Raw genomic sequence first — 26,306 nt, forward strand, 5'->3', positions numbered from 1 at the left:
AGAGAGAGAGAGAGAGAGAGAGTGCCTTTGGCTTAGGTCATGATCTTGAGGTCCTGGGATTGAACCCCAAGTTGGGCTCCCTGCTCAGCCGGGATTTTGTTTCTGCCTCTCCTTCTGCCCCTTCCTCTGCTGTATGTGTATGTGTATGCTCTTTCTCTCTCAGATAAATAAAATCTCTAAAAAGTAAAATAAAATCTGTGGGCAGAGTTATTCATAGTGCTCCTTTATTAGTCTTTTAATGTCCACAGGGTCTGTAGTGATGACACCTTTCATTTCTGATACTAATAATTTGTGTCCTTTCCATTTTCTCATTTAGCCTGGATAGAGGCTTACTGATTTTATTGATCTTCTCAGAGAACCAGTTTTTGGTTTCATTGATTTTTCTGTATTGATTATTTTCCAATTTTATTGATTCCTGCTCTATTTATTATTTCTTTTCTTTCTGCTTGCTTTGGATTTAATCTGTTGTGGTTTTTTTTTTTTGTTTGTTTGTTTGTTTTTTTTTGGTTTCCTAAGGTGGAACTTGGTGTTCAATTTTAGATCGTCTTTCCTAACATTTGCATTCAGTGCTATAAATTTCCATTTAAGTGCTGCTTATGCTGCATCTCATAAATTTTGATCAGTTGTGTTTTCATGTAATTAAAAATATTTTGAAGTTGTCTTGAGTTTTCCTTTTTGAACCTTGTGTTATTTTAAAATGTGTTATTTAGTCTTGACATGTTTGGGGATTTTCCAGTTACTTTCTGTTGCTGATTTCGAGTTTAATTGCATTGTGATCTGAGGGCAGATGTTGTGTGATTTCTGTTATTTTAAATTTGTTAAGGTGTGTTTTATGACCAGAATGTCATTTTGCTTGGTGAATGGACATGTATATATTGAGGGATAAATTTTCAGGATTTTTATCAGTTAGCGGTACGGTGGCAGAGATGTGTGTTTCTTCTCAGTTCTCTGACTTTTCCTGTGACTTCTCTCCACTGCTTCTATCCTAAAGAAGATTAGCTCAAATAATAGAGACTGTTCAGGATGCCTGGGTGGCTCTGTTGGGTAAGTTTCGGCTCTTGATTTTTGCTTAGGTCATGATCTCAGTGGTTGTGAGATCTAACCCACATAAATCTTAAGAACTAAGGCTCTCCCTCTTCCTTCCACTAGCCCTTTCTCACTTTCTTTTCAAAAAAAAAAAAAAAAAAGAAAGAAAGAAAGAAAGAAAGAAAGAAAAACAAAGAATAATAAATAAATAAAGAAGTAGACCCTATTCTTTTGGTTAGCATTTGGTGGATTCAAGATTAATTTTTAAATACTAGCTTATACTCTGGACTATGGTCCACTTTTTAAGTAATTTAGTTCTTTTGTTTGGCCTGGAGTAAAAGCATAAAGGGAAGTTTAGTTGATTTTAGAAAATCAGAAGATAATTTGAAAGTATTCATTTCTAAGAGTGATTTTTTTTTTAATCTTCTTAATATTGTGCTGTGGTTTTGCCCATGTTTAGTAAATCAAGCATGAACACAACTTGTTGCCAAGAAGCTTTGAAGAAATGAACTTGTCTGTAAATTCTTTCTACTCTTTATGTATCACCACCTGCCCTTGAGTTAGGGGGGAAAAAAATCTTTGAAGTTCTGGCAAAAGGAACATTCTCTTGGTTTTGATTGGAATGATAATACTTTTTGTTCACCCAACATTTAAAAGTCATGCTTTTGTCTCAAAAGTATTATTCAGTCAATCATTCATTATTTATTAAGCATTGTCTGTATGTCAGCTATATCTATATTCTTGGCAACAGGGATATAACTGTTTATTAAACAGAGACAATCCTGCCTTTGTGGAGCTTATGCCTTACTGGGAGATTCTGATGATAATCAAATGAGACATAATATGTGTTGGTGGTGATAAATGCAACAAAGATAGATAAAGTAGGGTAAGGGATAGAAAATGATTAGGTTGGTTATTTTAGATAGGGCATTCAGGGAAACCCTTAACGAAGAGGTGACATTGGAACAAATATGAGAGTCATATATGCCTGGTATCTGTGAGTACATATTTATGAACTGTGCCCTAAAAAAATCCTGTAATACTGGCCACAAAGCTTGTATTGTCTGTAGCTGTGTAATTCTTTCTTTCTTTCTTTCTTTCTTTCTTTCTTTCTTTCTTTCTTTCTTTCTTTCTTTCTTTTTTTTTTAAGATTTTATTTATTTGAGAGAGAAAGAGAGAGAGCATGAGAAGAGGGAGGGTCAGAGGGAGAAGCAGACTCCCTGCCAAGCCAGGAGCCTGATGCGGGACTCAATCCAGGAACTCCAGGATCATGACCTGAGCCGAAGGCAGTTGCTTAACCAACTGAGCCACCCAGGCACCCTGTAATTCTTTAAGTAAAGTTAAGCATTAATCATTTTTCCAAAGAATGAGCAGGAGAATATTTTTTTAAAAGGCTCTGGTTGTAGGTGATATTTAGTAGATTGATTTATGCCACCTATTTTTTTTTTTTTAATTATTTTAAAGAGATGAGAGAGAGTAGGGCAGGGAGGGGCAGAGGAAGAGAGAGATTCTCAAGCTGACTCCAGGCTGAGGGTGAAGGTTGGCTCGGGCTGGATCATCATGAAGAAATCAAGAGTTGGGTGCTTAACCACCTGAGCCACCCAGGTTGACACTGTGCCACCTGTGTTTAGTCTTTTAAGCTAACCTGTAGTTCTTGAGAGAATACGACTGATTCACTCAAAATACCCTGATTTTGTATTCATGTCTTTCAGTTATATAAAACAGACTTAGTAATTCCATTGTTAAGGTAGATAAAATATCTTTTGTGTTTGGCCCATAAAGAAAAGATTTAGAATAACCTGAAATCATTTCAGCTTTTGATACTTTGATATGGAGACTCAGGATCTTAATGTCCTATGATAAAGTTTTATTTATTTTTTAAAAATCTTTACGTAATATGAAAAACCTATCTGCTCATACACCTGTATTTCTTTTTTTTTATGATTTTTTAAAAAAATTTATTCATCTGACAGAGAGCACATGAGAGCACAAGCAGGGTTGAGGGTCAGAGGGAGAGGGAGAAGCAGACTCTGCACGACTTAAGTTCTGTGATTGTGAATATGTGAAACTGAATGTTGTTGATGTAGATTTAGTTGAATGAAGGGAAGATAGGAGGGTATATTCAGTTTGGAGTTTCGAGTTTCACAGAGGATTGATTGGATTAAGTCTTTTAAGGGTAAGTAGAAGTTAGGTGGATAAATTGAATTTTACTTTTCTTCAATAACAGTAATAGTGACTTTTACTTAGGTGTTAGTATTTATCTACTCTACTTACATTAACTTATTTGAATCTTCATGACGTATTTAATCTTGGATTTCTTTAACTGCCACTTGTTTACCTACTTTTTTTTTTAAACCTCTATTCTACAGGTTTAGAAATAGAGGCATAGCAGGATTGGAGTAACACTTCCAAAATCATCCAGCTAGTGGTGGTGGAATTTGACTTTAACCCAGGTGGTTTGGCCATTATACTGTTGTGCCAGTCTTTTTGTTTATATTTGATAGGTTTTAACTTAGGAGGGGATTAATTTCTGAAACATTTTCCTATAGAAATAATATGCTCTTACATATCTAGAAAATCTTTCCCAACCTAGTTGATAACTAATGCTACATCTCATATAGTATTAGAGAAATTGTTGCTGACCTTCATGGCACTAAAGTTTAGCCTGACTCAGGTGCCAAACATGACTGACATTGCTGTAGTCATAATAAAGATTCAGTCATTCACATTCCCTCCACCTTAACTGCATCCAGTTAAAGCATTTCTTCTCATACTGTATTAGTTTCCATTGTGCTTAGGAATGAACTTCTAGTAACACTGATCAGGTGAGGAGTATTTCGAGAATTGGGGATGAATTGGAATTTCTTACATTGTAAGTATTTAGTGTGTCACACTTGTTGCAAGCCTGTCTCACAGTTAGCCCATTTCTTTTTCTGAGGGCTCCTTTTCCTTTCATTTGGACTGCCTGTTTGCAACTAGAACTTAGTATTTTCCCTGAGTTGTGAAAAAGAATGTATTGTAGGTTACCTTACTTTCCCTCCCATATATTCAGCACACATGATAAAGGTTTTTACTGCTAGGAGAGTTTTAAAAGTCACCTTCCTGTGTTACTTGCAGCTGACCATAAACTGTTTATCATAAAGATCTTTTAGGGAAAAAAGTAGAGGCTCTAGGTGATATTGATGAGTCTCTGCAATAAATTCTTTGAAGTAGAGAGGTTTGGATTGTGAAGAAAAAGTGAGATGGAAAATATTAAGGGACCTTGGAGAGAGGAAAGGGAGACTTTCTCCACCAGAACTTACTTAAGAAGAAGGAACTTGAACAAGCTGTTGTGCTCTGTATTATAAATATTTGATTATAGACTGCCATTAATTAATGTCACAAGTAAGGCACTGTAAGACTATGCAAGGCTATGGCTGTTTTACTTTTTTAAATAAACGTAACACTTTTTATCTCTGTGCTAAGTAGTAGAAGCCTTTTGAAATACTAATCTGATTGCTTGTTTTTTTATGTAGTTATCTATGTCTGCCCTTTACATAGAACTTAGCTGAGTTTTGTTATCTTTTACCTCTTGATTGCCACTGTTTCCCAAATACAATGATGTACTTAGAAAAGCAATGCCACACTTTCCTTTTTTTCCTAAAAGAAAATGTCACATTGGAGGATTCTGCTCCATCATAATTCCTCTAAGTTGAATGTTTATTAAATATTTTTATCATTTCAGAAGATTTTGGTCATTTTTATGATCAGTATAAATGACTGACTAAAAATGTTTCTTTATGGTTTTAGATATTCAGGTATGAGTGTTTATGACTAGAATCATTTGTTTCTGAATACAGTCTTGCTCAAAAAAGAAGCCATAACTTTTTTTCCTGAAAAGTTTTGCTTTTATTAATAGTTAAAAATACATTTTAATTCATGCTTAACTGTCTCTTTCCTCCCTTCCCCTATTAGATTAATTAACATGAGGACAAAGAAGCCTCACTGTATCATTTATTACTAGACAGCTTAGTTGGTTGGGTAGGTCAGATGCTAATAGAATACAAATTAGTTGCAAACTAAATGTTTTTTTTTTTTTTAAGATTTTATTTATTTATTTGACAGACAGAGTAAGAGCACAAGTAGCCAGAGTGGCAGGGAGAGGAAGAAGCAGGCTCTCTACAGAGCGGAGAGCCTAATGGGGGGCTCGATCCTAGGACCCTGGGATCATTACCTGAGCCGAAGGCAGTTAACGACTGAGCCACCCAGGTACCACCTAAATGTGTTCTCTAATCAGGAGGGACAGATAAGAGAACTTGGGTAACATTCATTATAATGTTAAATTATAACAGTAACTGAAACATTAGTTCTTTAAGACTAACACTATTTTGTAACTTGATTTTAACTATCATTTGAGTGCTTATTCTTGGTTTTGATAGAGAGCTTCTCAATTGTAGCAGAAGTATTTAAGGTCATCCTAGTTCTCTTGATAAAAGAAAATTACAGATCATGAAGAGAGTGAATCATTTAATAAGAGAGAATTGGCCAAGTATCTGAGATAAACTTTTAAAAAATTTCAAATTAAAACAATAGGACTATTGGTATTCACAGATCTCTGTGAGAAATTCCTATGCACCACCATTGAGGGGAGAATGCTGGGCAGTGGGCTGGGTATACTCTTTCATATCAACTTGTAGCCCTGATTTACTTTCACTTCTATAAATGTTAGTTCATTTAATCCTTATGAAGAAGGGATAATTAGTCCTGTCAGCAGTAACTACACCTCACAGGCTTTGTAGGTGGTTTAGAAATGGTAAATTTGTGAATGCCAACAATCCATTATGTTTTTAATTAAAATATTGCAGTCATCAACAATAAGATCTTTGAAGATTTTGGAGATCATTTGCCAACACTTGTCTTTCTGTAGATAAGGAATGAGTCCCAGAGAATACTTGTCTAACTGCTGTTTGTGTCAGAGAATTACTTTGATTCTAGTATGTTTAATTATTCAGTACATTAAAATATTTGCGATAAGTGCATGTTTCTGATAGTTACCATTAGTGCACATTAAATTTTCTTGGCTTTTGTATATGGCTTAAAATTTAGCGCTAAGCTGAAATTTTTATTTTAAATTATTTGATGAATATTTGTATACTTACCAAAGTTGTAATTTTTAGTTTAAAAGCAAGTATTTCCAAGGCGTACTTATTGCAGTAAATTGAGAAGATTATCTTGAAGAAATAGATAAACCTGTTTCTCTGAGATGCAGTATATTGTCTATTGATCTTAAAGTGAATAATTTTCTTCTTTATGCTGAAGTTCAGTGGTTGGCACATACTAGGAACTTTAATGTAGTGAAGGACAGTGGGCAAATTTATGCTTTATCCTTTTATTTCATCAGCGTAACTCGAAAGCCTGTCATGTTAGGTACTCTCTGGGGAGTGGGTTTAGGACTTTAGAAATGAGATGAATACATTTTCAATGGGGGAGAGACCCTCAAATTGTTGGTGATGGTTGAGCATGATAAAAGCTGCTCAGAGTTGTGCATATGTTTTTTAACAGGAAAGTTTTATAAATGCAGTGAATGTTGAAGAGGTGTTGGGAATTGGTCTGAAGTAGATGACTTATAAATGTCAAATATAAATTTATTAATTTTGACTAAGAGCTTTGGATATAGATCTGTAAGGATATTTTCTCCAATGTCAAAAAATACAGTTAAGGAAAAGTATCAGGTTTAAAGATCCTTTCTTCCATTGAACCTTTTATTTGTTACTCATCAGTACTACAATGAAACACGCACGTGTTAGAAAGAGGTGAAGTGGCTTGCTAACATCTTTAAAAATATTTCATTCTTCATCAGTGTTTTAATTTTTGGCTAGTATTACTTTATATGAGATACTGTATCATTCACTCAACCTACTGTAACAAGAAAATTCTCTTTTAAAATAAATAACGGTTAATTTCAACACTAATATGTTGAAATGGTTAATGAGTTATAATTTATTAAAATGCCCTCTATTCTTGTGGAAAAAATAATTTATTTTTGTCCTGTTTGTTGTTGGTCTTCCTCTTTGGCCTTATCAATTTATATCAGAACATGTCTTGAGTTTTATTTCTAAATTTAATCAAATTCCAAGGAACGCTTTTATTTATTTATTTTTAAAGTTTTTATTTATTTGAAAGAGAGCATGGGAGGGGAGGTCAGAGGGAGAAGCAGACTCCCCACGGAGCTGGAAGGCTCATGAGGGACTTGATTTTGAGACTCAGGGATCATGACCTGAGCTGAAGACAGTCGCCTAACCAGCTGAGCCATCCTGGCGTCCCTAAGGAATGCGTTAGAAGTCTAGAGCTGTTGTTTCTGAATATAGTTAGGTCAAATTGATGCATTCTTCTACCATGTATGTCTAATTAAGATATTTAGGACTACCAAGGCATTTTATTAAGGGTTTTTGATTTTTGACCTTAAAGTACATTAAATTTCTTATTCTGAGTTGGAAAATGGCAAAAATTTCTGCTCATACTTTTTACTTTAAGAATTAAAAAAACATATTTTGTGCTATGAAACGTGATGCTAGCACACCAAACAAATTCTGTAAGCCATTAAATGTGAAAACCTATGTGCTTGAATTCATATCAGAGCTGTTGATAATTGTGTTTTACAGTTTTCTTTCTCTCATTTCACCTTCTCTCTTTTGAAATATATGAAATTGCTATTTTGTAGGTCAAAACAATTAAGTATGATTTCACATAATTCAGTTAATAAATTTATATTAAATCAGTAGGTAACCTTATCCTAATACTTTGCTGGCGCTAAATAACCTTTTGTTATTTTCTTTTCTTTTTCTTTTTTTTTTTTTTAAGATTTTATTTCTTTATTTGACAGAGACACAGTGAGAGGGAGTACAAGCAGGGGGAGAGGCAGAGGGAGAAGCAGAGCGGGAAGCCCCAGGCAGGGCTCCATCCCAATCACCTGAGCCGAACGAAGGCAGATGCCCAATGACTGAGCCACCCAGGCACCCTGTTATTTTCATTTTATTTATTTTGCAAAGTTTTCCTTTTTTTATATCCAGACCTGTTTACTATCTATAAGGGCTGGAGCTATATTAAAAAACCAGATAAAGGCTGGAGTAGACCACGTGATGAACCCTGAGATTCTAGAAATGGCCTATGGGCAAGATTTTCCTTGCCTGCTCATGATTGTTTTATGCTGTTTTTAGCTGCATTGGCATTATATGGAAGGATTTCCCATCTCGATTAAATCTAGACAGTCCTCAGTCCTGTCAAAGACCCTATTAGGAGTAATATTTTAAAAACCAGCTTGGGTCTGTCAGTCATCAACATGTATAAGTTTATCAGACCTTTGTTCCCTGAGTTTCTAGATCTCCCGGTCACATTGTCAAGATCCTAACCTTGGTGTGGTTATTCAAGGTCTCTCAAACTTTGTCCACTCAGTTTTTAAACTTAATACAACTCTGTATCTATTTGTGTTTCTCTTTAGTAGAACAAGGTCTCAAAGTTTTTTCAGCTTACACCTTTGGTCTCATCTTTTTCTGATTCTTACATGATTAAATTCCCACACACTTCTTTCTAGAATATTCACCACCACCCCCCAACATTTGTTCCTTCCCTTTTGCCTTAAGCATGTATATTTTCCCCATTATGAAGATATATTTTTTATATATTTTTGTATGTCAGTTATTCTCATATCCATTAGATTTTCCTCTTCTCAGTTTCTTCAGAAAATAATTATGTTCATTTTTTCCATTTTATCTCTACATAATTACTTAAGTTTTAGCCTTACTTACTGATGATACTGTCTTTGCAGAGATAATTATTAATCTTATGTCTAATTCCCTTTTTTCTCTAGAAATCTTTATTTTTTGGTTTTGCTTTTGCTTTTTTTTTTTTTTCCCCTTTTTAGTAAGGTCAGTGTATAACGTGGGCCTTAAACTCACAACAGTGTATGCAGGAGTTGCACAATCACTGAGCTTACTGACTGAGCCAGCCAGGCACCCCTGGTTTTGCTCTTGTTTTTTAAGCTGTTTTAGTTTAGGCTCTTACAGTGTTGGACTATTTCAAAGGACTTCTAATTTACCTCTTTCCTTCCAGTTACTTTTAACTTTTCGCTTTAATTTTAGACCATAGTGGCATTTGGCTTTCTAAAATATATTTGACTTGGTTCATTCTAGCCTTGAGATCATGGACTTACTTCTAAATACCTGCAGAAAAGTCCATTGTGTGCAATACATTTCAAAGTCTACAGCATATGGAATTGCTCATTATTTGGGATCATGCCATTTACTTTCTTTGTATAGGTGGGTATATCTGAACTTTTTTTTTTTTTTAACTTCTCTGTGAGAGTGGGATACATCTTTAACCTTGTAAGACTAGTTCATATGTCACCTCTGTGAACCAGCTTTCCCAGCGCTCCCATTTAGATTTAATCACTGCTTTTTTGGAGTGCTCCCGTAACACAGGCATTGACCTCTACCATACCTTTATCACACATAATTTGTAGGTAGTAGTTAGGAGTGGCTTACACTTTAAGAGTTTGATAAAATTATGAAAGATACGGTGAAAGAGTTGTTTATTCACCTTGAACTTCGATATGGATTGGTTCCAAGACCTAAGATAGATCAGACTGTAGCTAAAGCAGTGCTATTTACATACCAAAAGATAGACTAACTTTTAGATAGGTTTTTGTTTAAGGAAAGAGTAAATCGGAATGCAGCTTTATCAATTGAAAATCTAGAAGTTTCGATGGCCAGAATTGAATGTATTTATCCAGAACTAACTATTAAGGGTTGAGATTATTTCACATTCTAGCTATTCTGTATATTTAAACTTTAACACTGCCTGACTGAGCTATCCCTCAGTGCTACCCTTTGGTCTAAATCATTCATTACTCACCTTGAGGAGCCTGGCAGCTCAGTTGGCTGAGTGTCCAACTCTTGATTCCATCTTGGGTCATGATATCGGGGTCATGGGATCAAGGCTGGGGCTTTTGTGTTCAGTGCAGTCTGCTTGGGATTCTTTCTCCCTTCCTGCTGCCCCCCACCATGCCCTTCCCCTACTTAACACTCATGGGTTTGCTCTCTAAGTAAATAAATGAAGTCTTTAAATAAAAAATAAAAGTAAATTATTACTCACCAAGCAGCTCCTTATAATTTGACTTCCAAAGGATCATTAAGACAGTGATCCAGTGGAACGCTTAATGAACTTGAACTTCTGATTTCCTTGATAGTTTGTTTCACTGTAAATTAGTTGATAAAATTGTTACAACCTGATTATTGTTAGTCAGTTTCATATAGATTATACCAGCAAAGCATGTATTCTTTTGTTTTCTGAAGCTGAGGACCAAGCCAGGTTGCTGTCCTTGGGAGACCTACTTAAGACTTGTTAGTCCACTTGAGTTTCCTTCAGTCTACAGTTTTCCTGCCCAGTGGGTGTAGGAGTCTGTCAGTCACTCTGACTAAAACATCCTGAAATAATCTTTGAGATATTCCTCATTTTTATTCTACCATTGTTTTCCTTCATGTTCAGTCACACTCAAAGTTAATCTGATTGGTTTTCTTTTGACATACTTTTATCTTTTTTTTTTTCCTAGTTTCAACTACTTCTGCCTTAATCTTAGGTTTTCTCTTTAATTGATGAATGTATTGCTATATCTCTTTTTTTCTTATGTTATTTGCATTATTTTATCCTCATACCTCTGCTTAAAAGTGTTCCAAGGTGATCTTTTTAAACATCTCAGCTAAATATGCTCTCTTGATTATAAAGACTCAGCAATGTAAAATTTTGTTTTCATTATATTGCTCACAGTTCTTTGCCATATGATACTCAAGTTTGCTTCGGTTGAGCTAGGATTTTCACTGTCCCACAGTTACCCTGTGTTCCTATTTGTTGTCATTTAACTTGGAATTCCCTTTCTTTTATTCTTCATCTCTGATTTCCGTTTTCATGTTAGGTTTCATCTGTTCGAAACTTTCATATTCAGTTTTTTCAATTTTTATTACTTTTGTTCATAGTACTATGCAATTTTATTCTGTAATATTTTCTTGACATAATTTTTGTTATCTAGTATGATAATCTTGGATTTTAAGTTCTGTTAAGACTGATTCTTCTGTAGTGATCCCTTCATTCAGTCATTCAACAAATATCAAATGCCCTGTTACATGCCTTGAACTATTCTAAGTGTCATTTTGCTAAGTATTTGGGATATAATAGTGAAACAAAAAATTGCTCTGCCAAGTTGCTGATAACAGCCAGCAGGTTATTGGACGTATGTTAGGCAGACAGCCTGTACTTGTAAATTAAATTTTTGTTTGCTTTTATTATATATAGATATAAATAATTTCTATAGTAATATGAGTTGGACTTACATGATTTTTAGCATTGAGTGAGACCCTAACTCATTTGTCAGATGATATATAGCTCTTAGCACAGAAGTAAAAGACACTATACCCATAGTACTGCTACTGCCTTTAGTACAGCTCTTCCTTTCCTGATCTTAGCTGTCCTAGTGCTGCTGGCTTATCCCTCATCCATTCTTGACATGCTATTCAGAGCGATTTTTCTTAAATAACGATCTGATGATACTACCTTTAGTGGGTTTTCTATAGCCTTCAGATTAAATTCTTTTGTTTTGGTGGCTCACCAAACTGAGTTTATTGGGTTTTGACTTGGGCTTTACCTTCCAAAATGTCCTTTCACAGCTTTTTCTTCCCCTTAATTTCTCTCTCTCTCTCTTTCTCATTTTGCTATGTTCTCAGAATCTTGTGCCTATCACTTTGTATCATAATGATGCATTTACTCTCCTGGTTCCCTGGCTGCTTATTGGTGGCAGGAACTGTGTTATTTCCCCTATTGTGTGTGAGTGATCTAATGATCATCAAATTCGTTGCTCATCAAATGTTAATCAAATGCACTGAATTGATTTAGTGGAAAAAACATTAGGTTGGAAATTAAGGGTCTGGGTTTTGGACAAGTCTATAACTTTGATCTTAGTTGTTTGAACCCTGATTTCCTCATTTGTAAATTGTTCAGTGATGGTTTGTTTAAGTGCTTAAAATGTGAATTTTATGTTTTGTGTTGAAATAAAACTAATACCTTTAAATTATTTGAGTGTCCTTAAGTCTATCTCAAAATGTTTAGCTATCACTAAAATGTAAACAGTCAAGAGACCAAAAAATAGGAAGGTCATTAGATAATGTGGGCACTCCAGTCGATTGGCAGGGCCACCAGATTTGGGGTGTTCAGATTGGTTGGGGGCCAGCAGCACAGGCTCTAAAAGAATTCACCTAAGGCAGAGCAGTGGGCAGGACAGCAGAGCAGAGACTGTCTGCAACTAGGCTGTGGTGAGGGGCAGCATTTATTGGGTAAACTAAGGAAGTATGAGGGCATGGAATTTTCTGCTCTTTTGTTAATCTTGGGAACTGTGGTTGGTTGTAATTGGTCAATTAGGCGTAGCAGTTATTTTGAGATGGGTGCTTAATGAGCTTGTTCACGTTCAGCTCCATGGTCCGAAATGATTGTTCTTCTAGAGACTTAAAGGCAAATGACTGTCTTGCTCTTCATGGCCTCAAGTTAATTGATATGGAAAGGTTGAAACCTAAGTTGCCCTAATGTTTCACCTTTCTTGGGTGCTTAAGAGCTATTTCCTAGGGGCACCTGGGTGGCTCAGTGGGTTAAAGCCTCTGCCCTCGGCTCAGGTCACGATGAGCCCTGCATCGGGCTCTCTCTCTGCTCAGCAAGGAGACTGCTTCCTCCTCTCTCTGCCTGCCTCTCTACCTTCTTGTAATCTCTGTCAAATAAATAAACAAGATGTTTAAAAAAAAAAAAAAGAACTATTTCCTAAATGACTTTTCCCAGTTCTAGTTATCAAGATAATCAGGGCCTGGGGCAGTGAATTTAGACTGAAACCATATTTTTGGTCAAGTTATTATTTTGATACATTAATAAAAGCATTAAGGCTACTTGAATCACTGATCCATATGGCTGTGTTTGAGTCTTCAGCCATGATGGACTTTGTAACCTCACTACATCTCTGCAGTTTTAATAGTTTCCTGTTCTGGAATATATGGTTGTTTATGTTCAGATTTATTTCATCATTCTCACTAATTAAAAATGAGAAATATTTGGGGCACCTGGGTGGCTCAGTTGGTTAAGTGGCTATCTTTAGCTCAGGTCATGATCCCAGGGTCCTGGGAGCAGTACAGGGAGGGAAAGGAAGAAGCAAGCTCCCCACTGAGCAGGATGCCCAATGTGGGCTCTATCCCAGGACTCTGGGATCATGACCTGAGCTGAAGACAGACACTTCACTGACTGAGCCACCCAGGCACCCGATAACCGCTGTAATTTAAAGGTTCGTTATATCTGGTCTGGGTCATTGTAAAAACCTAGTTGATGCTCCTAATTTTAATCAAACCATTTGCTGATTTTTGTTTTTTACCTTCATGTGATTTACATCTTCCATACTGTGTCTATCAGTGGTATCATGCTTGGTGATTGGGAATAAGAGGAGAGAGTTGAACAAAATCTCTTTTCTTCCCCAGTTCATCACATTCCATCATATATATATTTTCCATATTGGTCTTTCTGAAATGCTATTTAATGCCTGTAACATTTATTAGATATGACTAAGATATGATTTCTGATATTAAGGAGCTTACACTCTAATAAACTGGTGTATATGTTGGTGAGAGATTATACAAAATGACCTTGAAGATTCTGTGATACTATCACATATTGCTTTAAAGACTAGACTGAGATTCACTTTGTCCACAAAACTTTCCTGACTAAAAACTTATTTTCTGCTTTTACGTATATAATCTCAAATAGACCAACCTTCTGACATACTCGTTAATATATTTCTTGGCCTTGTTCTGCCTGAAAGAGTTCTTTGTAATGGCATTCATTGTATGGAGATCGCAGAACTTCTATCACAAACTACACAGAAAATAGGATAGTAAATTCAAGTGATAGGAAATGTGAAAGTAGAAAGGTAAAAATGTAACCTTTGATGTTAGGTGAATATAAAAGTGGTCTGAACTTTAACCCAGTTGGTAGAATTTAAGGTAGTAAAATATCCACAGTAAAAACCAGGGTTGAGGCAGGTTTCAGAAGCATTTTAAAAGCAGTCCTGTTTAAGAGCCATTTTTACATTTTTTTTTTTTTTTGGAGAACTATCTGTTCATGTTTTTTCCTCATTTTTTAATTAGTACAGTAGTTACCCGCCATCCCCCTCTCCCAGCCTACCATCCTGGGTTTTCCTTTCCTTGGTTTCAGTTACCTGCTGTCAACCATGGTCTGGAAGCAGATGGTTCTCCTTCTGACATACCAACAGAAGGTCAGTAGTAACCTAATACTGTATCACAATGCCTGGGACATTCATCTCATTTCATCTAATCACATAGGATAACTATAGAATAATAAGATCTCTTCTGACAGAAAACACATTCATTTAACTTATGTTACAGTATGTCATTTTAATTGTTCTTTTTTGTTATTAACAATTCTTTATCTCTTATTGAACCTAATTTATAAATTAAACTTTATTGTAGGTATGTATGTATTGAAAAAAACACTGTGTGTGAGAAAATGTTCAACATCATTTAGCATGAAGGAAATACAAATCAAAATCACAATGAGATACCACCTTGCGCCAGTCACAATAGTTAAAATTAACAAGTCAGGAAACAACAGTAGTTGGTGAGGATGTGGAAGAAGGATTCCCCATTTACACTGTTGGTGGGAATGTAAGCTGGTGCACACACTGTGGAAAACAGTATGGAGGTTCCTCAGAAAGTTGAAAATAGAGCTGCCGTACGACCCAGCAATCACACTACTGGATATTTACCCCAAAGATATAAATGTAGTGATCCGAAGGAGCATGTACACCCCAGTGTTTATAGCAGCAATGTCCACAGTAGCCAAACTATGGAAAGAGCCCAGATGTACATCAACAGATGAATGGTTAAAGAAGATGTAACATATACGTACAATGGAATACTACTCAGCCTTCAAAAAAAATCAGATCTTGCCATTTGCAATGACATGGATGGAACTAGAGGGTATTATGCTAAGCGAAATACGTCAGCCAGAAAGACAATTACATGATCTCACTTGTGGAATTTAAGAAAAAACAGCAGCATAGGGGAAGAGAAGAAAAATAAAGACAAAATTAGAGAGGGAGACAAACCATAAGAGACTTAATCATAGGAAACAAACTGAGGGTTGCTGGAGGGGAGGGTGGTGGACATTAAGGAGGACATGTGATGTGATGAGCACTGGGTGTTATATAAGACCGATGACTCACTAAACTACCTCTGAAACCAAGACTACATTATATATTAATTAAGTTTAATTTTTTTTAAAAGAAAAAGCTTAAAGGAAAAAAAAAAAACATTGTGTATATAGGATTTGATACTATCCAAGGTTTTAGATATTCAAAGGGGGTCTTGGAACATCTGCAGAATGGGGGGTGGGTGGGTCGGAGTGGGAGGGGGGACTACTGTAGTTGATTCATGAGAACTCTATTTATAATATAAGGAAGTAATCCCTTTGTGATGTGAGTTACAAATGCCTTTCCCAGTTAGTCATTTGACATGATACTATTCTCTATTACAGAAATTTGATTTTTTTAATTAATAAAGCAGTTTTTGGTTCACAGCAAAATTAATAGAAAGTACAAGAGAGTTCCTGTATACCCTTTCCTTGTACATGTTTAACCACCCCCCACCATGATTTCCCCCCATCACTGGTTCACTCCACAGTAGTACATTTATTACAGTGATGAACAGTCAGTTGAACAGTTTGTTATAATTAATGAAGTGTGATTTTTTTCAACTTACTTCTTGGTTTTTTTTATTACTTAGGAGACTTGTCATTTTATGATATTTATTCTCTGTCTTGAAATTTAAAAAGTTGTCTTATAGAATTAAAACAAAAACTTTAAAAGAGTTATCCTACAATAGTAGTAATAACAATGACATTAACAACAAAAAGTACTAATACATATTGAGTTTACTCTGTGTTAGGCATAATCCCTAACCACGTTAGGTAGGTTGAATTAGTAGCTTTATTTTATAGGAGACATAATAGAAGTACAAAATGTTTAAGTAACTTGTGAAAAGTCATGCAAGTCGTAGATAGCTGATTTTTCCCAGGCAGCTAGAATCCGTGTTCTTAAGCCTGTATACTGTACTGCTTTTTAAACACTTTTATATTTTCTATGGACTTTTTTGGTTTAATAGGTTTGAGGTAGGAATTCAACTTTATTTTTGGACTGCTTGGATAGAGGGAAGAGCTAGCAAAGAGGAGTATGAAGAATTGTTTGTCATGCTGTGAGTAAAGTAAGGCATGTTGTAGATGTTGTGGGATACTGCTGTGATTTAAAATAAGGAAAGGTAATTTTGCAAGATGAAGTGATCTTGATGGTAGATGTTTCAGTGGAATGGGCTGAAGCACAAGTCAAATAGGAACTGTGTGGTGGCATAAGAACATAGAAATAGTGAAAACAAGTCTTTTGTCAAGTAGCTGTGAGTATGAAGGAAGAGGGCTATAGAATGAGGGAAAATTACTGTTTTATTGCAGAAAGATGAGAGAGACATACAGATGCTACAATGCTGGTAGGAAGGATTCAGATACAGAAGAGATTAAAGAAAATATATTAAGTAAACTATTCAGTAATTGAGGTTCCTGAAAATCAAGAGGATAGACTCTGAAGCACAGATGCAGGGATTTGTGTAGAAGATGTTCCATTATTTCTAGAGGGTGCAGGAAAAGATGGGTGCAGATACAAGTGATTGTGAGCTTGTTGGTAGCAAGTGAGAGTTCCCATTTGATGGTGTTTTCTTTCTTTCTTTCTTTCTTTCTTTCTTTCTTTCTTTCTTTCTTTCTTTCTTTCTTTCATTGATTATTTGAGAGTGGGGTGGGAGGATCAGAGGGGAAGAGAGAATCTTGGATAGACTCCCTGCTCAGCAGGGAGCCCCACCTGGGGCTCGATCTCACAACCTTGAGATCATGACCTGAGATGAAATCAAGAGTCTGATGCTTCCCTGACTGAACCACCCATGTGCCCCAGTGATACATACTTTCTTTGTGAAGTTCAAGATGTCCTCTACTGAGTGGAGAGTTAGAAGATTGAGGGAGATTGGAGGTATAAGGAGTGGGCAGAAGGTTTTGAGTTAGCTAGTTGAGAACAGGCAGGGATTAATGAAAGTAAACTAAGGAGGATTTTGTACATTGTTGAAGGCCTATCCATTAGAAGTTGGTGATGACATCATGAGTGAATTTTTTTTTTTTCCTAATGACTTTCAGGCCGATTCTGTCATCATATTTACTATAGTTAATGTTCTTTAATCATTTGCTTATTCATTTAATTGTCAGTACCAACTTAGAAGTAAAAGGTAGGGCATACTCCTTTTAAAGCTTGCCAAACTAGTGTTTTAAATGTGTTGAATAGAGTAAGTTTGGAGAAAGATGAAAACAGTCACTACTTTCACTTCATTTTGATACCCTTAAATAATGGAGAAAAGTTTCTTGGAAATTAATTTTAAATGTGCATGCTAACTCATTTAACTTGTATTAACATAGATGTTATCCTTGGGTAATTTGTACAGGATTATGAGATTAGATGTCTTGAGTTTAAACATGTGGTCTTGAATGTTTAAATGCCAGAATAATATGTATTTTATTAGTAAACTCATGTTTTTTTAAGGTATAATTTTCAGAATGTATAGAAAGGTTTCCACCACTGTCCTCAAATTTAAATTCATTCTTTGTTAAACTTGTTTTGTTTGTTTGTTTTATACAGGGTGTGATAGGTATACAGCTGGTCGTTACCATGGTGATGGCCAGTGTCATGCAGAAGATTATACCTCACTATTCTCTTGCCCGGTGGCTACTCTGTAATGGCAGGTAAGGCAAAGATAGGCTGATTGTGTCACTTTCAAATCTCAGGCTGATTGACTTGCCAGAAGTAAGTTCAATTAAGTATGAATTCCTATTTTTTTAAAAACATGACAAAAGGAACGTTATGAGAATAATTTAGCTTCCTTCTTTTTCTTACTTGAGATATTGATACTTTATTTTTTTAGTGTAGAGGTAATTGGATCATGATGAAGAATTCACTCCTTCCTCCTGTCCACTTTTGTCCATGGCCAATGAAAATACCAAATAACTTTTCTGTAGTTTACCTTCTTAAAACATTGGCCAGCAGGAGGATGAGACTATAAATTGAAGTGTTTAAGTATTTTCACTGTTGCTGGAAAAAATGACCGAGAGTATGTGTTCTACTATTGGTGACTCAGTTGAGACTTTATTATAAGAATTAGGGATTCTTTGTTCTGCTGCAAAGAATTTTAAACTTTAACTTGACAAGGAGAGAGCAAAGTTACTTTTTATGGTTTTAATTGTGTCTACTGCACTATAAGCTTACTACTATTCCCAGTCCCTCCACAAAGGAACTAAGTTTCCTTGCTGATATTTGTGCAATAAAATAATAAAATTGAAAGTAAAGATGTTGAATTTAGGGGCTATGACATAAATGCAGGAAAATTGCATATAGAACTACTTCTCAAAATCCTATGCAATTATGAAAGGGAAGTTGCAGATTTGGTACCATGTCTATAGTTTTATTCTAATTATTCATCCCAGTAAATAACCAAATTCTGTTTACTAATTTGTAGGTCCATTTTCTTTTGTTTAGACCTTTCGGACTTAGAAAACAATGGATAGCTCTTATTCTCCTAATGATTTCATACACTGCAAGACAAATAATAAGCCTTTATTATTAGTTTAAGGCCATTCTATCCACAAAGCTTAAATTTCCATTAAAATTTGTTTTCTAATTTAGTATTCTTATGCTTCATACTTTTTTCATATTGTTTAAATATAGAAAAATATTATTTGGACTGCTTAAATTTTTTTTGACCACGAATACACAGACACATACACACAGAATAAGAAAAAACAGCTGCTTAAAAACATCTTTTATTAGCAAAATAAATAATGACTAAAGTTTCAGTGAAGGTGAAAGCCTCTATCAAGAGTTATAAGAGAAAAATCAGTCACCTACAACTAGTTTTTAACTGTGTACCCCTATGCCCTATATGTAGTCTTGTTTACTTTTTTGCTGATTAAATAAATCATGAAAAGATAAATATCAGCCAGGCAAATTATCATTCATTCTAAATAAATGGAATCTGAATTAATGAACTAGATAAAAAATGTGTTAAGGTAATAACTTGTTTTCTACCAAGAATTTCATGTTTATAGACTCTATGATGAGTCTCCAGTGAGACTTCCATATCTCTTACTGGCTCTAAAGATCTGGGCAGACTTGTTTTAATTTCCGTTTTCTTACATTATCTGCTTTCCATTTGTTTATAAAACTTAAATTCACCAGTAAAAACTAAAATGGCAGAGATTGAAAACTGAATTCTTTTCTCTTTGATAATATTGGAATTACATATTATAATTAAGATCTTTACTTTTTTGATAAGACTGTTTAGTAAATATACATAATACTAATTTGAGGGGGGGTTCAGCCCTAAATATAAACATGAATTTGGTAAATTTTTTTGATCCTGATTTGTTTTTGTGAACAGATTAACTTTAGTGTTAATTAGTGCTGTTTCTAATTCCAAATCAGGTTCTAGGGATAGCAATCAGGATTTTCTAGTAATAGTTAACTTTTCTGCCATAATTAATTTCATTTTTCGTTTTCGTTTTTTTTTTTTTTAAGATCATCTGTCTTTCTTTAATGTTAATCCTGAAATTTTTAGGTCATGAAGTCAAATTGCTAAATGTTGTTGCCAACCTGTTGAATATGATCATTGATTTTACCCTTTTGGCATAATTATTGTTATATCACCCTTTTATGTTACAAAATTATACTGTTTTAATATTAATAAAATGTAAAATGCCTTCTAAATTGCTCTTGTGAAAATATTGATCAGAAATGACCACTTGCGTTTTAAATCATATGATGCTGTTGAGTTTAAGAAAGAGAAAGATCTGAGGGCGTTCTTTATCGTCTGTAAAATGTCTAAAGGAATTTAAAGGATGAGGCTTATGGCTTGGGAGTGACTATATTGAATGGAACTATTGAATAGGACTATTCAAGTGAATAGACGTGTAGATTCCATGATAGCTTAATCATGAGTATGACAGAAGAGACATGTTTTTAAGTTCTGTTTCTATTGTCCTAATATTTGTTCTACTAGTATCCCATCTTCATATTGTAAATAAATATTTTTCTTAAAAGTTATGTCTTGTCTTTTTGTGTCACAAATTTATGTCCATGTCTCTCATCAGTCTGTGTCTTTTTGGAATGGAAGGTTTAAAGTGCCATTGGATTTTATTATGTTTACTTAATGAGTAAGCCTCCCACCATTTACTTGAAGAAGTCATACCTTGAAGGAATAAACAGTTTTGCTTTTTTGTTGATTTATTTTTTATTTATTTATTTTTTAAAAAGATTTTATTTATTTATTTGATAGAGACACCGCGAGAAAGGGAATATAAGCAGAGGGAGTGGGAGAGGGGGAAGCAGGCTCTCCACTGAGCGGGGAGCCTGATGCGGGGCTCGATCCCAGGACCCTGGAATCATGACCTGAGCTGAAGGCAGATGCCCAGTGACTGAGCCATCCAGGCACCCCAGCAGCTTGTTGATTTTTAATATAAAAAAATCAACTAGTTTCCTAGCTCTTGTTAAGTAATATATATTGCTATTAGTGTTGTATATCTCTAGTTTTTTTTTAAACTAGTTGTTAACGTGGCTTAGTTAATATTGCTTTTACACTATTATAAAACTTAATACTGATAAAAATTTTTATGTCTGTTATCCCATTTGGATCTGTACACTGAACTAGATAGGAGAGGGGATGTGTTCGGGATATGTTAAGGCCTCAGAAATCTCAGTGTCTGAATTTAGTTTCTCATTCCATTTGCCCAGGTGGGAATTAGGGTCAGATGGGAGATTCAGGAAGGGATTGGGCAGCTCTCCAGGTAGATTCTTCATGAAATGATATTTTAAGGATTCAGCTGTTCTTAAAGTGGTGACTTAGGGAGTCTACGCTTTTTCAGACTTGTTGGCTCTTTTGTTCTTCCTGCTACCTTGGAATCTTGTGTTACAGATGCTGTGTCACTTGGCAGCTAAAGGAAGTAGACTGTGGATCTTTCAGGTGATTCAAGGGGCCAAGCTTAGAAATCGATCTATCAGTTCTGCCTACATTGCATAGACTGGGGCTCTGTGACTCCAGGCCACAGTGCAAGGGAATCTGGGAATTCAGTTGTCATTGTACCTAGGAAGTAAAAGCAAGATTGCTGTCTGGTCCTTCTCTGCTGCAGGTGGTGTGTTTATAGATGAGAAAACAAGGTGTTTTTTTTTTTTTTTTTTAAGATTTTATTTATTTGACAGAGATCACAGGTAGGTAGAGAGGCAGGCAGAGAGAAAGGGGGAAGCAGGCTCTCCGCTGAGGGGCTCAATCCCAGGACCCTGGGATCATGACCTGAGCTGAAGGCAGACATTTAACTTACTGAATCCCCAGGCGTCCCTCTACTGGGCATTTTATTTATTTATTTTATTAAAGGTTTTTTGTTTTTTAAGATTTTTTATTTATTTGACAGAGATCACACAAGTAGGCAGAGAGGCAGTCAGAGAGAGGAAGGGAAGCAGGCTCCCTGCTGAGCAGAGAGGCAACGAGGGGCTCAATCCCAGGACCCTGGGATCATGACCTGAGCCAAAGGCAGAGGCTTTAACCCACTGAGCCACCCAGACGCCCCGAGAAAACAAGTTTTAACTTTACTCGTATTCGTGAGTAAATGAAACAGATCTAGGCTTCTTATCATGAAGTTCAGTTCACAGTGTAGTATTTATTTAACGTATGGCTGCTCATCATCTCTAGATACTGTCCTGGAACTGATGTACTTAAACAGAGTTTGGAATTTGGTGGTGGTGAACTTTTCTACAATTACTGTGACTTCTTTTGGCAGTTAACAGAGTAATTTATTTAAGATTTTTTTTTCTACCTCTGTTCCTAGTGGTACTTAGCCGTGTATAAGCTGTCCTTCAGGTTATATGTAGTTGGTGTATAATTTGTCTTTGCTTATTGTATTCTGGCTTTTCTATGACTGCATAGCCACCTTTTATTTTGAATGAAAAGGCACCTCAACATTGAGTTTGATGACCACAGATGTGCTTAGTGTGAAGTTGAATTTTTAAAAAATCATCTGTTCAAATTATACCTCTCACCTCACTATTTGAAATTAAAGTTATACCACATTACGAAATAAATATTTTGTATTCCATTCTTCCAATTTTCTTTACTAGAAAAATATTTTTCTTCTCAAAAATGTTCTTAGTTCTCCTTTTTTACATGCCTTTTTATGTGACTGTCAGAGTTCATTGATGGGATTCTGCTTTAACAAGAATTTAGGTAACAAAAATCTCTTCTTCTGTAACCTGTGAGCATCTATTACTAACCTTGAAAATCAACTGTGAGGAGTCTGCTGCTCTCACTGTTCCATTCCTCCCTCTTTCCCAAAGGGAGGAAAAACTATGGGGAGTTTTTTTCCTTTGTACCTTTAGTGTAAACTGCTGTCCCTAACATAAAGAACACTTCTAACAGTTGCTCAGATCATCCAGAGATTTTTTTTTTTATCATGTCCAGCATACCACTGTATAGTAGCCAAAGAATTCTCTACTTTCTATTGTAATTAAAGTTACTTTTTGTTTTGAAGTTTGCTTGGCCCCTCTTTTCATGGAGAGGTAAGTGATAGGTTACATTCTTTGTACATTTGAATAGTGGGTTTTGCATGAGGAAGTAGGATTTTGCTTTTTTTTTTTCTTTTTTCTCCCCTGTACTAGCTTCTTTGCTGACCTGCTTTCCATTTCATTGATTGTTTAGCTTAAACCTGCATTCTTCTTTACCCCCTTTATCTCCCGAGGCTCTCACTTTGATCTGCTACTTCTTATCATATGTTCCTCACTGGAAACATGTTATGGCTGGATTTATTCTGATTTTGTCTCATCCTATATTGAGTAAATGGCGTGCAACACCTTCATATTCAGTTGCTCTAATTCTTTTTGCCTCTTTTTGCATGTTGCCTGATCCAAGAATCTGCAAGTTCCCTTTGGTGAGAGAAACCTACTATTCAAATGCACAGTAGGTGGGACCTAAGACCCAAGGGAAAGTTTAAATTGTCAGCTACCACCCTTACGGAATGCCTGAGTCCTTGCTCTCCTTGCCTTTAGTCCTCTTAACTTCCATCTAGTTCCAGAATGCCATGCTGTTCTAGTAAAGCTTCCAGTAAATAACGAGAGTGTGTATGTATACTGATATTTTAGTTACATGTGCTGAAAGGTTTCTAGGTTTTAAGTGGTATTTGTTTAATTTTTTTTTCACTTGTTATAATTACTGAGACTTAGAATGAAGACTGAGAATATCTATAGTTCATTGAACACTATTACATCAAAAACTCGTGATGTACTATATGCTAGCTAACTGAAATAACAAAAAAGTAAAAAATAAAAAAAATAATAAAAAAGGAAGTATCTATAGTGACATGTTTTGAAATAGTTTTGTGTAATTAATTATGTATTAAGATCTTTTTAGCTTGCTCTCAGTACTAAGCTTTTCTCTACTTGTTCATGTTTAGATTTCCATTGTAAATTTCTGAAAGTTTTACTTTTGAAAAATTTTAAAGTGGTTTGCTTTAAATGACATTTTTAATTTGGTTTATTTATTTTTTTTTTTTGAAGAGTCTGGATCAATGCATTCTGTATTTTCTGATACCTATATTTTCAGTGCTATTGAACTTTAGTAAGAAAAGTTATAGTCTGATGGTATTTTATGTAAGAGGCTTATATAAGAAAAGTAGTAAAAAATTATTTCAGTGATTTAGTGAAGTGGAATATCAGGTTGGCTTTATTATCTGAGACACTGCTGACAATTTGAACATAGGTGAACAAAGCCACTGAATAGCCAGGTATATGTCATAAAATACCCTGATATTAATGCATTTAACTTAAATATAAGAAGTTCAGTTTTTTAGTGAGATCCTCTTAATACTTTTTATTTAAAATTTTTTTTCTCTATTTCAAACAATATATGCCTGTGATATAGAAAAAGATAATAAATTGATGAGAAGGAAAAATAAGAGGTAATGAACTATATTCTCATCAGCTAAAGATAATCACTGTGTACATTTTGTAGTATTTCCTTCTAATCTTTTCTGTTCATAGGTTGTAATGTTCTGTTCATGGTTGTAATGATATTGTATGTGCAATTTTGTAACATTAACACAAAACATGTTTCTCTAATTGTATTTTTGTAACCATTCTTATTAACTGCTACATAGACTCTAAAGCTAATTAGCTTTCCTATGTCTTCCAAGCCCATATTAGAAAGGCATGGTGCAGCAGTTATAAGCACGTTGCAAGTTATTTTGCTGAAATAGACATACCAAATAGCAAAAGGAAAGGCTAAAAACTGAGACCAGAGCTTAAAGTGTCTAGAACATGGGAAGCACATGGTATGGAATCCAGCTATGTATGAAGCACTGTCTGTTAAAGAAAACTGTGCAACTGTACTTCTAAGTTTTACTTTGAACTTTCAGACCTTAGCTATTCCATGCTGCCTGCCAGTCTTTGTCTGCTCCACGTCTCAGGCAGCTTTCAACTCTAAACCTTTCTCCTCAAATTCTGCGTATGCCTGCCTCAGGCTCAGCTCTTGAAACCAGAGCCCCACAATCAATTTCTCACCACCAAACCCACAGCCCTAGTTACATGTGCAATCCATCTTTATTTAAAAAAAAAAAAAGTTTGTAAATTTTAATTTTGGCTTGAGGAGGTGGTATCCTGTCTCTCAGGACCCAGTTACTGCATTTGTGCACTATCCCTCTTTTCCTCTTAACTTTCACGTATTGCTTCCTTTCTTCCTTGTCATTAATTGCTTCACTTCCTTTGGATTATTCCTGTTAGCACACACACACACACACATAATTTTTTTTTTTTTTAAGATCTCTTATTAAAAGTAACAATATATAAAGAAGAGTCATAGGCCTGCCTCCCTTCTGCCTTAAAACACGAAGCCCCTTCCATGTTCATTTCTTAGTTTTGGCCTATTTCCCTTTTTTCTATATAGCAACTTTTGTCACATGAATTGTCTTCATGAACTCTACTTTTCACTTCCCTTTTTTTTTTTTTTTTTTGAAGATTTTATTTATTTGAGATAGAGTGAGCACAAGTTGGGGTGGGAGGCAGAGGGAGAGGGAGAAGCAGGCTGTCCACTGAGCAGGGAGCTTGATGCAGGACTTGATCCCAGGACCCTGGGATCATGACCTGAGCTAAAGGCAGCTGCTTAACCGACAAAGCTGCCCGGGTGCCTCTACTTTTCACTTCCTTATTAACTGTTAGACTTCTGCCATGTTTTATTTTCCCCTTAGGTGATGTTATTGATTCCATAAATACCACAATTACCTAATGACCCTAAGTTATCTCTGAGCTCTAGATTCCAATAAATAGTTGTCCTCTTGATGTTTTCACATGATGTCTCATAGATACTTAACAACTCAGCATATTTAAATTAGTGGTTCTTCCTATTCTGCTCCATCTCAGAATATGTACTACCATCTTCTTCAAATCAAAAGGGTAGATACCCTTCATTCTTTTTTTCCCTACTTCCTCCTTTTAGTCCATTAGCAAGACCTGTTGACTCAATGTCCAAAATACATATCTTTCTCTTGCCTGCTTCTAATTCACAGAGTAGCAAAGAGATCTAAAAGGCAGATAAAGTTATTGCTCTCTCCTGTTTTGAGACCATTATTTTAACATAAAATCTAAACTCCATACTGTGACAGAGGAGGCTTTGCATGATCTGTTACTTTTTATCTCTTCAGCCTCCCTCATACATTTCTCTTTGCATGTGCTACAACTGCCTCTTTGGCCTTTTGGTTACTGCAGTGTTCTGTGTTCTTTCATGCCTTTGTGCTTTTGGACATGCTCTTCTCTGCCTGGAATGCTGTTCCCCTCCATTCTTCTCAACCTTTAGGTTGCTGGGTAAATGTCATCTCAGAGGGATTTTCCTAACCTACAGTTTAAGTCTTGTCTCTCATTTTCACCATTTGTTTGGTTCTTTTGTGTAGTTTCCAATTTTGTGTAGTATCCAAATTTGTGATTCTTTTTTTTTTTTGGTCATTTTTTAATTGGTTAAATTTTGTCCCAGCTAGAATATAAGTATCAAGAAAGCAGGGACTTTGGCTTTATTGTATGTGATTAAGTCTCCATTGCCCTG

The 26,306-nt window shown here is 35.3% G+C and overlaps 1 protein-coding gene and 1 pseudogene across 8 annotated transcripts in view; both read left to right on the forward strand.

Moving 5' to 3' along the window:
- LOC309860848 (elongation factor 1-alpha 1 pseudogene) overlaps positions 1-26,306 on the forward strand; it is a 424,877-nt pseudogene that overhangs the window by 178,881 nt on the left and 219,690 nt on the right. The window lies entirely within an intron of this gene.
- Positions 1-26,306, forward strand: part of TMEM161B (transmembrane protein 161B) — a 67,129-nt gene that overhangs the window by 3,364 nt on the left and 37,459 nt on the right. For 4 of the 7 annotated variants that reach the window (XM_082724378.1, XM_082724373.1, XM_082724376.1 and 1 more), the window contains exon 2: positions 17,822-17,925. The exons of 1 other annotated variant lie outside the window; for it this stretch is intronic. In XM_082724378.1, the coding sequence (XP_082580504.1) occupies positions 17,822-17,925 (104 nt within the window). Of the gene's footprint in view, positions 1-17,821; positions 17,926-22,762; positions 22,781-26,306 lie in introns of those variants that run through there. 2 more of the 7 variants (XM_082724377.1, XM_082724375.1) reach the window with 2 other exon arrangements.

This window comes from Mustela nivalis, assembly GCF_964662115.1.
Source record: "Mustela nivalis genome assembly, chromosome: 3".
Classification (NCBI taxonomy): Eukaryota; Metazoa; Chordata; class Mammalia; order Carnivora; family Mustelidae; genus Mustela; species Mustela nivalis.